Source organism: Rhinolophus sinicus, chromosome 4 (assembly GCF_057876585.1).
Source record: "Rhinolophus sinicus isolate RSI-liver-muscle chromosome 4, RSI-T2T, whole genome shotgun sequence".
Taxonomy (NCBI): Eukaryota; Metazoa; Chordata; class Mammalia; order Chiroptera; family Rhinolophidae; genus Rhinolophus; species Rhinolophus sinicus.
The window spans coordinates 12,626,504-12,641,436 of record NC_142504.1 but is presented as its reverse complement, the minus strand read 5'-3'; the positions used below and the strand labels follow the sequence as shown (position 1 = coordinate 12,641,436).

General features: G+C 38.7%; 1 protein-coding gene across 2 annotated transcripts in view; it reads left to right on the top strand.

The window, feature by feature from the left end:
• The window catches only part of CHN2 (chimerin 2), a 268,716-nt gene that overhangs the window by 245,891 nt on the left and 7,892 nt on the right, over positions 1-14,933 (top strand). For both annotated transcript variants that reach the window (XM_019726170.3, XM_019726171.3), the window contains 3 exons: positions 6,459-6,543; positions 10,466-10,639; positions 14,537-14,614. In XM_019726170.3, coding sequence (XP_019581729.2) covers positions 6,459-6,543; positions 10,466-10,639; positions 14,537-14,614 — 337 coding nt within the window. The remainder of the gene's footprint in view (positions 1-6,458; positions 6,544-10,465; positions 10,640-14,536; positions 14,615-14,933) is intronic.

Sequence of the window (14,933 nt, the reverse complement as noted above, 5' to 3'; positions counted from 1 at the left end):
TTCTGAGATATACCAAGCCTCCATATATGTGTGACTTGATTTCTGACCTTTCCACTCTGACACACTGGTCTGTTTGTCCTGCGTGGTCTTTTACGTTTTTGTAACTATAGAAGTCTTGATATATGATTGGATGTGTTTTCCTACATTTCTTCTACTTATTCAGAGTTGTTGTGGCTATTCTTTTCAGCTTGATTCTTCAATATAGATTTTAGGATCATCTTGTCAAGTTCTGTGAAAGGCACCATGGAGATTTTTATTAAATTTGCACTGGATTTATAGATTCATTGGGAGGATAACACATATTTGTAATACTGGGTATGCCATACATGAACATAGAATATCTCCTTATTTATGTCCTTAATGTCTTTTATTTAATTATTTTCTAATTGTTTTAGATTTTTGCTCCTCTTGTGGAGTCTTTCATCTTTATTACTTAATAAAATGAGTTATTATGTATAGCGATGCTACTGATTTCTTCATTTTGCTCTTTTATTAAGCAAACTTGATGGCCTTGGTTCTTCTCCATCATATATTGTATTTCTTGGTCTTGTTTTATTATTTTGGCTAAACTCTGCGGAATAATGCTCATGAGAAGCATTTGTAGCAGGTAGCCTTATCTTTTTGCTGACTTTAAAGGAAATTATTCTAATGTTTCATCATTAAATATTATGTTTATTATGTATGTAACAGAGATACCCTTAATCAACTATTTTTAGGATCGTTCCCCCTACTCCTAGTATGTTAAGTGCTACTATTATAAATGAATGTTGAATTTTATTGACTGTTTGTATTCTAATTTTTGAAATGATTGTGTGTTTTCTCTCATTTTGTTATTGTGGTGAATTCTAGCAATATGTTTCCTACTTTAAATCCCTGAGAGAAACCCTCCTTGATCTGGACATTTTTTAAATAGAATGCTACGTTCAGTAGGATCCTTTTTTTTTTTTTTTTTTTTTTTTAAAGGATTTTTGCACTTATGTTCATAATTGAAATTGACCTATAATTTTACTTTCATGTACTGTTCTTGTATGGTTTTTGAGTCAAGATTATATTAGCTTCATAAAGCAAATTGTGGAGTTTTTCTTCTCCCTACTCCCACCCTCCACCCCCGCTCTGGAGCAGTCTGGCTAGATATAATTTGTTTCTTACAAATTTGTTTCTTACAGATTTTATTAAAACTTAATAAAATCATTTGAGATCACTGACTATTTGAGGGTAGATGTTTTGCTACAGATTCAATTATTTAATGGATATAATTGAATTTAGTGTTTCTATATTTTTGAGTCATTTTTGATCATTTATATCCTTTAAGAAAATTATCCATTTCATGTAACCTTTAATTTTATGCATACAAAATTAGTATTTTCAAGGTTTTTGTTTTATATCTTTATTGCATCTGTGTTTATGTTCTTTCTTTCACCATTTGTGCTTTTTCTCTTGATTAGTCTTGCTCAAGGTTTGCCTATTTTATAAATCTTATTTGAAATCACCTTTTAGGTTTTTGATCCTTTCTATTTTATCTTTTCTTTCTATTTTATTACATTCTGCAATAATTTTTTGTTTGTTTTACTGTTATTTTTCTAGCTTCCTAAACTGTATGCTTAGCTTATTAATTTTCAACCTTTATTTTCTAATCTATGCATTTAAAGCTTTTATACCCCACAAGAATTTTCTTTGTTCTTTCAATTCTAAATGTTTTGCAATTTATATTAATATTTCTGTTTTGCTAAATTTTAAAAATTATTTTAAAATTTCAAACATATAGGAGTTTGGCTATGTATTTGTATTGATTTTTAATTTTATTGCATTGTTGGAATATATGGTCTATATAGTATCAGTTCTTTTGTATATGTTGAGGCTTGGTTAATGGTTTGTATAAATGTTCCACATATTATTTCTTTAAAGTGTGTGTTCTTGGAATCGGTAGGTTGAGGTCTCTTATATTCAGGACATTAACTTTATCTATTAGATCAGTTAATTTCTGTGAATAGATCTTAAAAGCATGATTATGGATTTGTCAGTTTCTCCTTGTAATTCTTTCCATTTTTGCTTTATATTTTTTAAGACCGTGTTTCATGTCCATGAAAGCTCAGGATTATTATACTTTATAGTAAAATTAAATCTCAATTGTATAATGACCATCTTTATCACTAGCAGTGAAAATATATATTTTATATTAGTATATTTATTTTGGGTTTCTGTTGACTAGAATTTGCTGGGTATGTCTTTTTCTAGCTCTTCTAACATTTCTATTTCATTGTGTTTTGAGTGTATGTCTTACAAAGGTTTTCTAAATATCTGACATTTTCTTTTATTGTTAGAGCCGTTTATATTTATTGTGCTTAGACATGTATGAGGATTTTTCTCCTTTCTTTTTCTATTTACTATGCTTTTTTATTGCTTTGCTTTTCTCCTTTCTTGCTTTTTATTGGATTCATCAGATCTTTATTTCATTTCCCTTATGAATTTTTTAAAATTTATGGATTCCATCCCACTTTTTTTGTGTGTACTCAAAGTTTTAGTACATGCATATTTGACTTAAAAATCCTCTTCAGCTAATTAGTAACTCTACTTACATGCCCCAAATTATAAAGACCTTAGAATTTAATTCTTTTAAGCCCCTCCAATTTTCCATGTCATTGTTTTTACTGTCTTTAAGTCCCCTGGAATTTGTCATCTCATTGTTTTTTTTAAACAGACAGAGCTTGATTAGACTGACCCATGTTTACTAGTTTTCTTGTTTACCATGGCTTCTAAATCCTGTTCTTTCCTACTAAGTTCAATATGCTTCCTACAGAAGTATATTATTCTCTAGTATTTTTTTTTTTTTTTTTTTTGAGGATCTATGAGTGGAAACTGTTAGAGTTTGTCTGAAAATATCTTTCTTTCACCCTTGCTCTTGAATGCTAATTAGCTAGGGATTGAAGTTAGGTTGGCACTAATTTTCTCTGAGCAATTTGATGAAATAATTCCATATCTCCTAGTCTCTTTTGGTTGAGAAGAATTCTATTTTCATCCTAAATGGTGTCCTTTTGCAGGTAACCTGTTTTGGGGGGTTTTGTTTGTCTTTTGGTATTCTGCAGTTTCATTATAACCTTAATAGATATAGATTATTTTATATTTATCATGCTTAAGACTCATTTAGCTTTTCTTTATCTGAAGATTTTGTGTCTTTTACTAATTCTGGAAAGATCTCAACTGTTTCTTTTTGAACCATGCTTTCGCATATGCCCTAAACCCTATCACCTCTCAGTTTTTCATGATCACCACTCCATTGCTTCTCTCTCTTCTGCATCTCCAGTCTCTTCTACCTATTGTAATAATCCCTTCCACAAGTCAACATGCCCTAATGTCTCCCATCTGTTATTTTTTTTTAAAGTCCTTCCTTGACCCCATATGTCCCCGGAGTCAGTATCTCATTGCCGTGCCGGGCATCATACCAAGCTTCTTGATGAATTTATGTACACATTTCTCCACTTCCATAGTTCCCATTTATTCCTCCATTCACTTGAGTGTGACTTCTGCATTCACTGATCCAAAGTGACCACTCTTGCCAAGATTGCTAATAACTTCCATATGTCTGAACCAATGTTCAGTCCTCATTTGACTGGACGTCTTTCCAGCATTCAACATGGCAGACCACTCCTTCCCCAAAACTCTTCACCTCTTGGCTTCTGAGACATTTTGTTCTCTTAGTTCTCTCCAAATGTTGGATCACTGATGGCTTGGGATTGGGCTGTTTTCTTCACTTTCCTTGGTGTAGTCCTAATAGTTTTTATCCATTCACACAACTTTAAAGATGGCCAAATGTATACCTCCTGCCTTCACTCCTCATCTGAGCTATTGAATTATGTGTGAATTCCTGCTTGGCTCTCACACTTGGAATATTAGTGGCATTTAACCTTAAACTGTGCAAAGCTGAGTTCTTGAATTTTCTTCTCCCCAAAAGAGTGTCTTTCCTATTTCTGCAAATGATAGCACCATCCACCTTGTTTCTAAAGCTAGAATCTAGGAGTCATTCTTGAGTCCTCTCTTCTTGAAAGACCCACATTTATTCTGTGATCAAGTCCTGTAAATTCTGTCTTCAAAATATATCTTAAATTCATCCACTTCCCACCTCTACCTCCAGCATCCTGATCTTGGCCTCTGTCATTTCTTAGCTAGAAACTACCACCGAGCCCTCTGAATCTATTTCACTATTAACACTCTCCCAACTATTTCAACACAGAGGTCAAAATATCATTTTGCAAAAATCATCTTCCTACTTGAAGTCCTGCAAGAACTTCCTTCTGGAACGAGATTAAAACCAAACCCACACTTATTAATAACTCCTTCAAAGCCCTCTCCTACCTTCAGCCTCATCCCAAATCCTCTCCCCGCACGCTGGTGTTCTGGCCACCCTAGCCTACTAGTTCCTCAGTCACACCAAGCTCTTTGGCTCCTTCAGGGCCTCCATAGATTTCCTCTGCCTTTCACACTTCCTTCCTCTCTCCACACAGGACTGGCTCCTTCTTTTCCTTCAGGCAACTTGAGGTCACCTTCCAAGAGAGGCCTTCCTGACCATCCTAGATAGCAGTGAGGACTCTCTTAAGTCTCTCCAGTAGCAGCCTCATGTTTCTTGTTTATAGCCCTTTTCACAACTCTTTTTCTAGTACCATTTTATATATTATTTAATTGATGTGCCATTTCAGTAGTATATTAACAATAGATGTTGTTGCCATAGTTAACCAGTAGTCTCTTTAGAGCATCTCTAGTAAAATACTAAGAAACCTTCGATTTTTTTCAATTTAGGAAATGTTCAACTTTCAACAGGACACTTTACTGAGGAATTTTTTTTAATACCACGTTCAATCTGAGTGGGCCTCTAAGTGAATCATGACACTTTGGCTCCGTGAGAATGGACGTGCTCCCTTGGATGGAGTCTCTGCATTCCTACAAGGAGAGCTTTGTCATGTCTCAGTGTCATTTCCCTACAGCATGATTCTCCATTTTAGTAAAAGCAATTCTGAGATTTTTTTCATCGATTTTCAAAGCAGAAATAGTATAATGAACAGTCTGCATGTGATCAGCTGAAAGACCATTATAATTTCGATTTATTACATAGAAACCATGGTGATAAGATGCTATTTTGCATTTATTAGCTTGCTTATTTTCCCTGCCTTTACAAATCTGTGAGTTCCATTAAGAGGGGATGAGGTCTGTTTTGTTTGTCACTTTATAAATACCCAGTCACTAGCATGTATGAATAAATAAAGATCTCAAAGTGATATTGTTTTTTTTTAAGTAGAGCTTTGATGAGTAGCTTCCTAAATTGTGAGCAGAGCTGTCATTCTGATTTTTTTTGTTGTTAAATAAAAGTAGTACGCAGGCCTCCCAACAAAAAAAATTTAATTTTTTTTAAAAAATAGTATTGTCTGCATTTCTTTTATTTGTTAACTGAGGTTTAAAACTTTGAACTTCCTTATATACTGTCTTAGAATATTTTAATTTTGTAAAAATTCAAAACCTTTCCACACAGATTTGTATGCTTCCACTTAGACTGCCTGTGGTGGTTTTTGGCTTACCATGGCCACAGTTGCTTTCAAGGAATTTCCTCACTCTGTGCCTTGAAACTCAGTGGTGCTAAAGAACATGTATTTTTGTCTTGTTTTGTTTTGTTTAAAATTATGACTTAATAAATGATCCTGTCCTAAGAGGACCTGTGCCTAAATAACAGAGATAAGACCATCCTTACTTGATGATTTTCAAAATACTTAACAACTGGCTGGGGCACCAACCAATAAGACTGTTACCTCAGCCAACCAGAAGCAACTTTCAGCTTATGCATCCACAGGCCACCTCAGGACTGGCTGAAGACAGACCCTGCCTCTGGGGAAGGCAGTTCTGTAGACCCCGTGGGTACCCTTCATTTTCAGCCAGCTCCCTCACTTTTTTAATGCCTTTTTTGGGAGGGGTTCAAAGCCTTGGAACCTTTTAATTATCCCACAATTATGTCTTATATATACCTGCCTGGATAGTCTACAGATGGGGCAACTTTGGTCAAAAGGACACAGTAATTGAGTTCTGCCTTCCAGAACTTGCTGAGCTAAATGCAGGTTATGGTGACCGGCTAGGGCTATCCTGGGTTTGTGCACACAGTGCCTTCTTTGGGATGGTGAGAGTCTGTCTCATTCTTTAGCACTGGCCTGGCCCTATAATTTTACTGTTTCTCCACACTCCTTTCGGACCCTGGCCCTGGGCGTGGTAGAGGAGCGGAGGATTTTTCAAAGATCAAAGCACATCTCCGTTTTCTCCCGGTCTGTTTGCAACTCCGCCTCACAGGAAAAAAAGGCCAAGTGAGGCATGCTCACTCCCACTGAGGACTTTGGGTCTTGACTTCATGTGTTTGTTGCGTGTCCGAGACCACCTGCCTGCAAATGACTGCATTTTCTGACACTTGTCTTCGTTTTGGATCGCAGGTCCACACCTTCCGAGGCCCTCACTGGTGCGAATACTGTGCCAACTTCATGTGGGGGCTCATCGCCCAGGGGGTCCGATGCTCAGGTAGACGCATCCTTTATCCTTTTCCATTTCTATAAAGTGCCACCATGTTGAGCTGGAGGGCATCTCTCCAGAGCTGGAAAATAGGCTCAGATTAGCTCAGAAGTCTAGTTTTCATCAAGGTTCGAGGCATCTCAGGGCTTAATGGGGAGATTGGTCTAGGTGTTTGCTAGAATGAGAAGGAATATCTCATGTTTATGCCAGAAAAGGAAACAAATCCAAGCTAGTACATTTCTTTTGGCACCAGCTGCCACCCAAAACAGGCAGTAGTCCTTAAAAGGAAATTAATTCCAGTGGAATTGCGTAGATTTTTTTTTTTTTAAAAAGCCACATTCCTTTGCCATGCCCACTCTACTACAAAAGGCATGGCATAAAGATAATACTGCTACTGAACACTGACCACATACCTGGCACTGAACTAAGTACTTCCTTTTTATCATGCCATTCAGCTTCACCAACAGATGTAATTATTCTCCCCATTACACAGATGAAGAAACTGAGGCTTACGGATACTTGTTAATGGCCTTTGGCCACATAATCAGTGGTGGAACATTGATTCGACCCCACAGAGCCCATGCTTAATATTTTTCTGCCATCAAATAACAATGAAATTACACACCTCGATTTGATACCACATATTTTCAAAGCACTTTGAAACCCTAGGTGTTTTTCCACCTAGAACTGGACGCACACACCCACTGCGAACAGCACACAACACATCTGATTAAGATACGTCTAACAAAAATAGCAAAGAATTGCCAAATTAATATGTAACTGGGCTTCCTAATACGTCTTGCCATGCTTTTTCTGGTGAGCAGTTCTGGCTGGAAGCAAGAACAGCCTCCTGTGATTTACTGATTGGTTTTCCACCAACACCATGACTGATTTTTTTTCCTTGCTAGGGTATGATTTAAAAACATAATTCTGATGAAGCATTTACAATAAAATAAGCTAATGATAATGCATTACAATGATCTATTTCCTCTTCCTGCCCATTTTGGTTCCCAGGATCATGGCACACTTAAATCCTTTCCCTGCTTGGAAGGGGCTAGTGTAGCTTCTGTGTAGATACAGCAATCACCGGTGCTGATATATGGATGGTTCAAGTAGGTCTTCATGTATATGGGTTAACCATATATGGCCCATGCAAGATCAATGAGTAAGCAGTAAGCATAGGCTTGAAACAGTCTTTCCAGAAATGTTCCAGATACCTGGATTAGCACAAAAGACATACTCACCAGGAGTTACAAAGTATCTCACAGCTCAACCTCTGAGCAGTGGTAGAATATCTGAATTACTCCATGGTCATTAATTCAGCCTGCCCCAATTATACCTACCAAAAATATCCCTAATTGCTGGTATTATCCAATTTCAGCAAGAAATTTGTCCAAAGTCAATATTATGAGAACAGAACTCTGGGATTCGGATTAGCTATGAACAGCACTTTCTCGGAGATAAAAGGGTTTTGGGGTTCTTTTCTGTTTCTTTTTTAAATAAAGCATATTCTAAGGCTATAATGTTAGTATTCTCCAATGGCCACCGTTCAGTCTCATATTTCCTCTAAGCAGCAGGAAAACTTAAAACTGACCATTAAAGGTTAGAAAAAACAATCATTGCCTCTCAAATCTCCATGTTTTACATATTTTAAATATTTTTAAATGAGCTACACTTTATTTATAGCTTATGGAATTGTATTAGTTTGCAAAAACTGAGTATCTTTATATTTGTTATAAAACATCTTAATTTTAACAAAATAGTAGTATGCAATTCTACATAAACACATTGTTGCTTAGATCTTAAAATGAAGTTTATAAGCATATTAAAAATGGAATTATCGTATAATCCAGCAATTCTGTTTCTGGGTATATACCCCCAAAGAACTGAAAGCAGGCACTCAAATGGATATAAGCATACCCTTGTTTAGAGCAACATTATTTACCATTAGTCAAAAGGTAGGAGAGGCCCAAGCATCCATCAGTGAATGAATAAACAAAATGTGGAATGGATAAACAAAATGTGGAATGGATAAACAAAATGTGGTAGGCACATACAATGGGACATTACAGGAAATCCTGTCATAAGTCACAATATGAATGAAGTAAGGACATTATGCTACGTGACATAAGCCAGTTACAAAGGATAAATACTATATGATTCCACTTACACGAGGTATCTAAAGTAGTCAAACGCACAGAAATAGGAAGTAGAATCGTGGTTGCCAGGGGCTAGGGGGAGGAGGGTCTGGAGAGTTATTGTTTCATGGGTACAGAATTTCCATTTTGGAAGATGAAAAAAGTTCTGGAGATGGATGGTGGCGATAGTTGCACACATTGTAAAGATACTCAGTGCCACTGAACTGTACACTTAAAAATGGTTAAAATGGTGAATTTTATGCCAGGTATATTTTACCACAAGTTTTCAAAATTGTTTTAAATGAAGTTTGTAAAAATATCATAAAAATTTCTAATGAAATAACTTAAGAATAATTAAGCAGGTATCCTTATATTTTCTATCACCGTATTTGCCATTTTTTTTAATGAATTCTCACGTAGTGTCCACCACACGTCAGATTTTACTTGTATTAACTTATTTGCTCCTCATGATAACCCTAGGAGTAGGTGCCATAATTATCCTCATTTCAGGAAAGAGGATCCAAACAAGAAAACCATCGCATTTGGTTTAGTTCAGTTGGTCAAAATTTATATTCACTAAATAGATCTGTCAAAATATTATTGAAGTTTACTTGAGCTTTGTTGAATTTCCCATGTTGATAAAGCTGAGTTAAAACTGGTTTTTTGGGTTTTTTTTGGAAGATGGGTACACAGAACACCGCCAGTAAACATTACATGAAAATCATCCTATGATTTCCAAAAATCATTTTTTGATAATTTCACAAAACTTTAGATCATCTCAAATCCTTGGTGTGGTTCAGTGCTTTTCCATAAAGTAGCTGATTATATTTACCCTCGTGTATATAATATTTATATTTATATGTATATAAAAATAGAATACATATGATTATTGTTATTCTTTATACCTACAAAAACAATTAATACTAGAAGTCACTTTGAATAGGCAGCATGTCAACTTTGAATAACTTCAGCATTAAATTTTTGTTTCCCAGAATGTAGACTGTGCCTTGTTATTATTCGGGAAATTCCATCAGTGGATACCAACTGCTAACAAGGCTTTACTATGCACACAATGTGTTCATTGAACTTAAAAGCACCTTTTCAGCTTCAAATCTTGATATGAGCTTTATAAATAATTACTTTAATCATCATATTACACGGCATTGTTCTAAATTGTGAACTCTCGGGTACTCCCACTGGTGTCCAGTTAGACGTTATTTCCACTCACAGGTGTCAAAATAAGGCAAGTAGAAAGGAAAACGGCCTACCCAAACTGCCCACAAGGAGGAAGGGAGTGGAAACTCTGGGCCGCTCTCCAGGAAAGGGGAGGGAGATGCCAGTGGTCATGGGTTTGTGCAGACAGGATCTTGTCTCCCCCGAAAGGAGCATTGAGGACTTCAGGGAAGCAACCCAGCAAAAGTCGTAGGTGTCCTTTGTGAGCCTGGGAATCCAAACCCAAAAGCCCACATGCGAACACAAAGCTTCTGGTTCCCAAAGAAAAAAACATACAAGCAACTTGCCTAGTTATCAAAACTGTCTCATGAGATGTCCTATTCTTGTGGGCCAGCAGTAGAGAAAGCTTAATGAAGAAAATGGAGCTATGTAAGAGTTTCATGAGTAAAGACTGAGTTCATGCTCATCTTGTGGAGAGAACCACCTCTAAGTGGGATGGAAGTTCCAGGGAGATACAGCAAACACTTGGGTGTTTTCATGTTTGTTTTTGGTAACATATAATTTGCACTGGGCTTTGACGCAAGGGCTGGGCCAGTCTAATGTGGCTTCTTTGTTTACAGACTGTGGATTGAACGTACACAAACAGTGTTCCAAGCATGTTCCCAATGACTGCCAACCTGATCTCAAGAGGATCAAGAAGGTGTATTGTTGTGACCTCACAACACTCGTGAAGGCACACAACACGCAGAGACCCATGGTGGTAGACATATGCATTCGGGAGATTGAAGCAAGAGGTTTGGGCAAGACTCCTTATTGGAGTGATTTTTTTTTTTTTACTGTTGTCAAAGAAACTTTCTTACAATTGTTAAATTGACTCTCTCTCTCTCTGCTATTGTTAAATTGACTATCTCTCCACACACACCAACTAAATCAACTTCTGTTTCATACGTATACCATAAGTGTATGATATTTAGTCATGTATGCATTCAACACATACTTGCTAAGCATTTATTGTGTGCCACTCGTTGAGGATCTAAAAGTCACAGTTCTCAGGGTGGCCGGTTAGCTCAGTTGGTTAGAGCGTGGTGCTGATAATACCAAGGTTGATGGTTCGATCCCTGCATGGGCCACTCACAAGCTGCACCCTCCTTAGAAAAAAAAAGACACAGTTCTCACCTTCAAGAAATTCACACTGTAGTATGCAGAATCAGAGGGCCAAATTAATAAATGTGGGTGCATGTATTCAACACACTGTGGAGGCACAGAGGAAGACGTCGTAGTCTTATTTGAGAGCAATTCAGAAAGGGCTATGGCAGAGAGGCGGTTTGAATCAGGTCTTAAAAAGTGCTACTATTAAATAAATAAATTGTTGAGCAACATAAACATTTCCTACCATTTAGAAGTTCACTTCTAGTATTGGTTGTTTATTTCAAAGAGGAGAGTTAAAAGATTGAAAATATCTAGGCATTGAAAAATCAAGGAGGTAAGAAAGAAACATTTCAAAGAAAAGGTTCTTCATATTACACTTGAATCATCTTTCCTTTATTTGTGCTTTGTTTGGCCACTCTGCAGCTCTTCAAGGTCAAAATGTTCAGTGATATGGTGGATTGAGTCTGGTTGAGGAGAACTGGGATAACTTAGATAATTGGACCACATGAGAAGCCCAAAGGTTGTAGGTATTTTTGCCATATATATATTCTGCTCTAGCTGATATCCATTATTGTGTCCAGATTGGCTTAATATATTCTAGAGATATTTATGCGTTGGCCAATTATCCCATTTTTTTTCCAAAACAAAATATACAAAGGAGGACATTATAGCTTATTATCTCAAGCCTTTTAGAGACAGGAAATGCAGGATGAAAACGTCAGCTATTCTGTCCCCTTAAGACTTGCTCATTTAATCTCAGGTTGTAAGAAATGCCTCCTTCTCCTTGACGGCTATGGCTGTGGGTGCTTTGGGATCTGGTGAGGTATTGATGCCAGGGCTGAGCTGGGTGAATTGATGAAGGGTCCCCTGACTCTGGATGAGTGGCTGAGACAAGTAACCCAAGGTGCTGGTTAGAAGACTGCAGTGTGGAGTCAGACCATCAGCCTCTCCAGAACCTGCAATCAGGACGGTGCTTCTCTGAGCAGCGGGGACCATCCCAGAGTTATCCTCATCAGGGACCACTGATAACCTGGGCAGAGTAACCACCCTGTCGGATGTGTAACGTGTCCACGGGGTGGGCACAGCACTCAGGATGCCCAGTACAAGAGCGAAAATAGCACGAATTAGGAATTTAGGCCAGGGAGTCACAGCAAAGGGGTTAGAGCCACAGGTATCAGGGGCCTGTGCATGTGAGCAGAACCAGAGAACGGGCTGGAAGAAAGTCACATGCCACTTCCGTTCCCAGTTTCCTTGCCACCACTGCCAACATCTTACCGCATCGTCCATCTATAGCAAATGCCTTTTTGTTCTCCAAATGCTCTGTTATGGCCCTTTGTTTCTGCGTGATGGGGCAGAATGAGAAGACAATGGACTTGAAGTTACATTCCCAGCCCTGTCTCATACTGGCTATAGTATGACCTTGGGCAAGTCACTTACTCCATTTGAGTATGTTTCCTCACCTACACAGTAAATGGAATCAGTTGTACAGTCTAAGGAGGAGTTAATCCTTATGAATGACGTAGCACAGGGCCCAACATGTCCTAGGACTCAACCTGTGTTACTTCTTTTTCTTTTCGCCTTTTCTTGGAATGACCAACTCCCCTAACTCCACCTCCAAATCCATCCATCTGGCTAACTTCCTTAACCCATGTTTCAGTGCTGTCAGAGAGGCCCCACCAATACTGTCTTCAACAGGCCACAGAGCTATTTCTGTCTCGGGGAACAGCCCAGGGCTAGTAGAGCAGCTCCCAGGGCAGGCTCCCCCTGGTGACTAGTGCCATCTCCTCTGCATTCCAGCCAAGGGCAAAAGGGCATGTGCTTCCTCGTCAAGTCCACAGCCCCCATGGTGGCCTCATCTCTTTTTCCCTCTTCACATTGCCAGCACTTCATGGCCGCCATTGCCGTGGCTGTTGTTCTGAAAGTCAAAGGTTCCATTACAACAGAGGAATGGGAGAATTCACATTGGAAGGGGAACTGGCTACACCAGCAAACCCCACCCCATCCTTCACGACTTCCTTCAAAGATAGCTCCTCATACCACCCTGCCCAGCGCCTCTTCTGTCCACAGGCAGGACTGGCGGTCGCTGCGTTGGGTCCCCATGTGCCACTTTACCTCTGGTGCAGTGCAGGTGACAAGCACACTGAGGTGTGCTTACATGCATCACCAGTTAGGACAGGGTGACCCCAGGTCTCATCTTCCGGGCCAACTCAGTTGATCAGTAGTGGCAACCTGGACGAGTGTATTGAGACGAATTCTGAGGCTGGGGTGGGGGGGGAAGAGCGAAGGTCAGTTAAGAACGTCTCTGGTGGTGTACAGTGTGTGTCAGATGGGTAGTAGACTTACTGGGGTTATATCACGTTGTGAGGTCAAGAAACGTCTAATCACAGTGTTGTTTTGTAAACCTGAAACTAATATAATATTGTATGTCAACGGTAATTGAAAAATAGATTTTTTTTAATTAACATTGATTGGGGTGACAATGGGTAGTAAAATTACATAGGTGTCCAGTGTACAATTGAAAAACAAATTTTTAAAAAATAAAAAAAGAGTGTCTCTGATGGTTACAGGAGAGAGGAGGGGCAATATTTATGGCATGCATTTGTCGTCTCTGATGCAGCCCTGACGCAGACCCTTCTATACGGCAGATAGTACACTCAATAGATATTTGCCACATGAAAACCAGGAATGTATGTTAGCTAGTAAGAGTCTGACAGAATATACTGCAGCAGCAGCTATTTGTTTGCTTATTTTTGCTGTAGATATACATAGTTTGATAGCAGCTAGTTTTTACACACGGGGTCTGAAATCTGGTCCTCTCTTCCTTCTGATACTTTTGGGACCTGGCTAGGCCGTAGGACCTGTCTTAATGAGTCAGTAAGCTCTAGCAGAAGCCACATCGTTCTCTCAGCCTCAATTAACAGTGATCAAGTTTCCAGAATCATTCATCAGAATTTTATTTTTCTACATCTGTCTGTACGCTCATTGATTTGAAGGTATAACAATGAAATCCATCACATTTAACCTATTGTCATGTTTATGATTAAACATAACAGGCTATAAAATTTGGATTATTCCACCCAAATCAAGATAATATGTATCAGACACGTGTACATGGATGTGTGTGTTCTTAGCACAGTGCTACCCGCAATGTGACACACAGATTAACATGACGCATGATGCTGGGGAGAAAGGAGGGAGCTGCCTAACGCAATGCGACCGCTTCCAGCACAAAGAGAGCAGGAGGAGGTCATAGTAAATGAGACTCGGAAACAGGTTCACTTTACAGAGCCAGGCAGGAAGAAGAACAGCTCTCTGAGGTCTCTACTGCCGCACGAGCAAATGAAGACAGATGTGCATGGAAACTGAGATGGACAAGTCCAAGTTCTGACATGACAGTGTGTAATATATAAGAGCACTGACGACATTTGCTCATTTCCTGATAGCACACAATGTAGATATGAAATTAGAATCTGTTTTAGATGTTTCAGGAAACTAAAGTCTCTCTGTCTCTCTCTCTCTTTTTTTTTTTTTTTTTTAAACAGGATTAAAGTCAGAAGGCCTTTACAGAGTCTCTGGGTTCACCGAACACATCGAAGATGTCAAAATGGCATTTGACCGAGGTAGGCTTGTGCTTTCGTGAAAGCCAAATGACGTAGCTTTAATGCTCTCGCTTTTGGAACCAGATTTTATTCATCGTGGGACTGGGGTTTCAGGGCTACTGAGAGCTGTTCTTCACGAAGCCACGGAATAATGGCTTGCAAATCTCAAATAGGTAGCCAGCATTTGGTGCCATGAAGGTTTTTGAGTTGGTTGCCCAGCATTTATGGTCAGTCCACATGGCACAGGGGAACCCTTCTGCATCCCCCCAGCTCAGGAACCGGTTGAATCTTCTCCCAAAGCTCCAAGAAAGAAGGCATAAGAAAGGGGGGTTTGGGACAC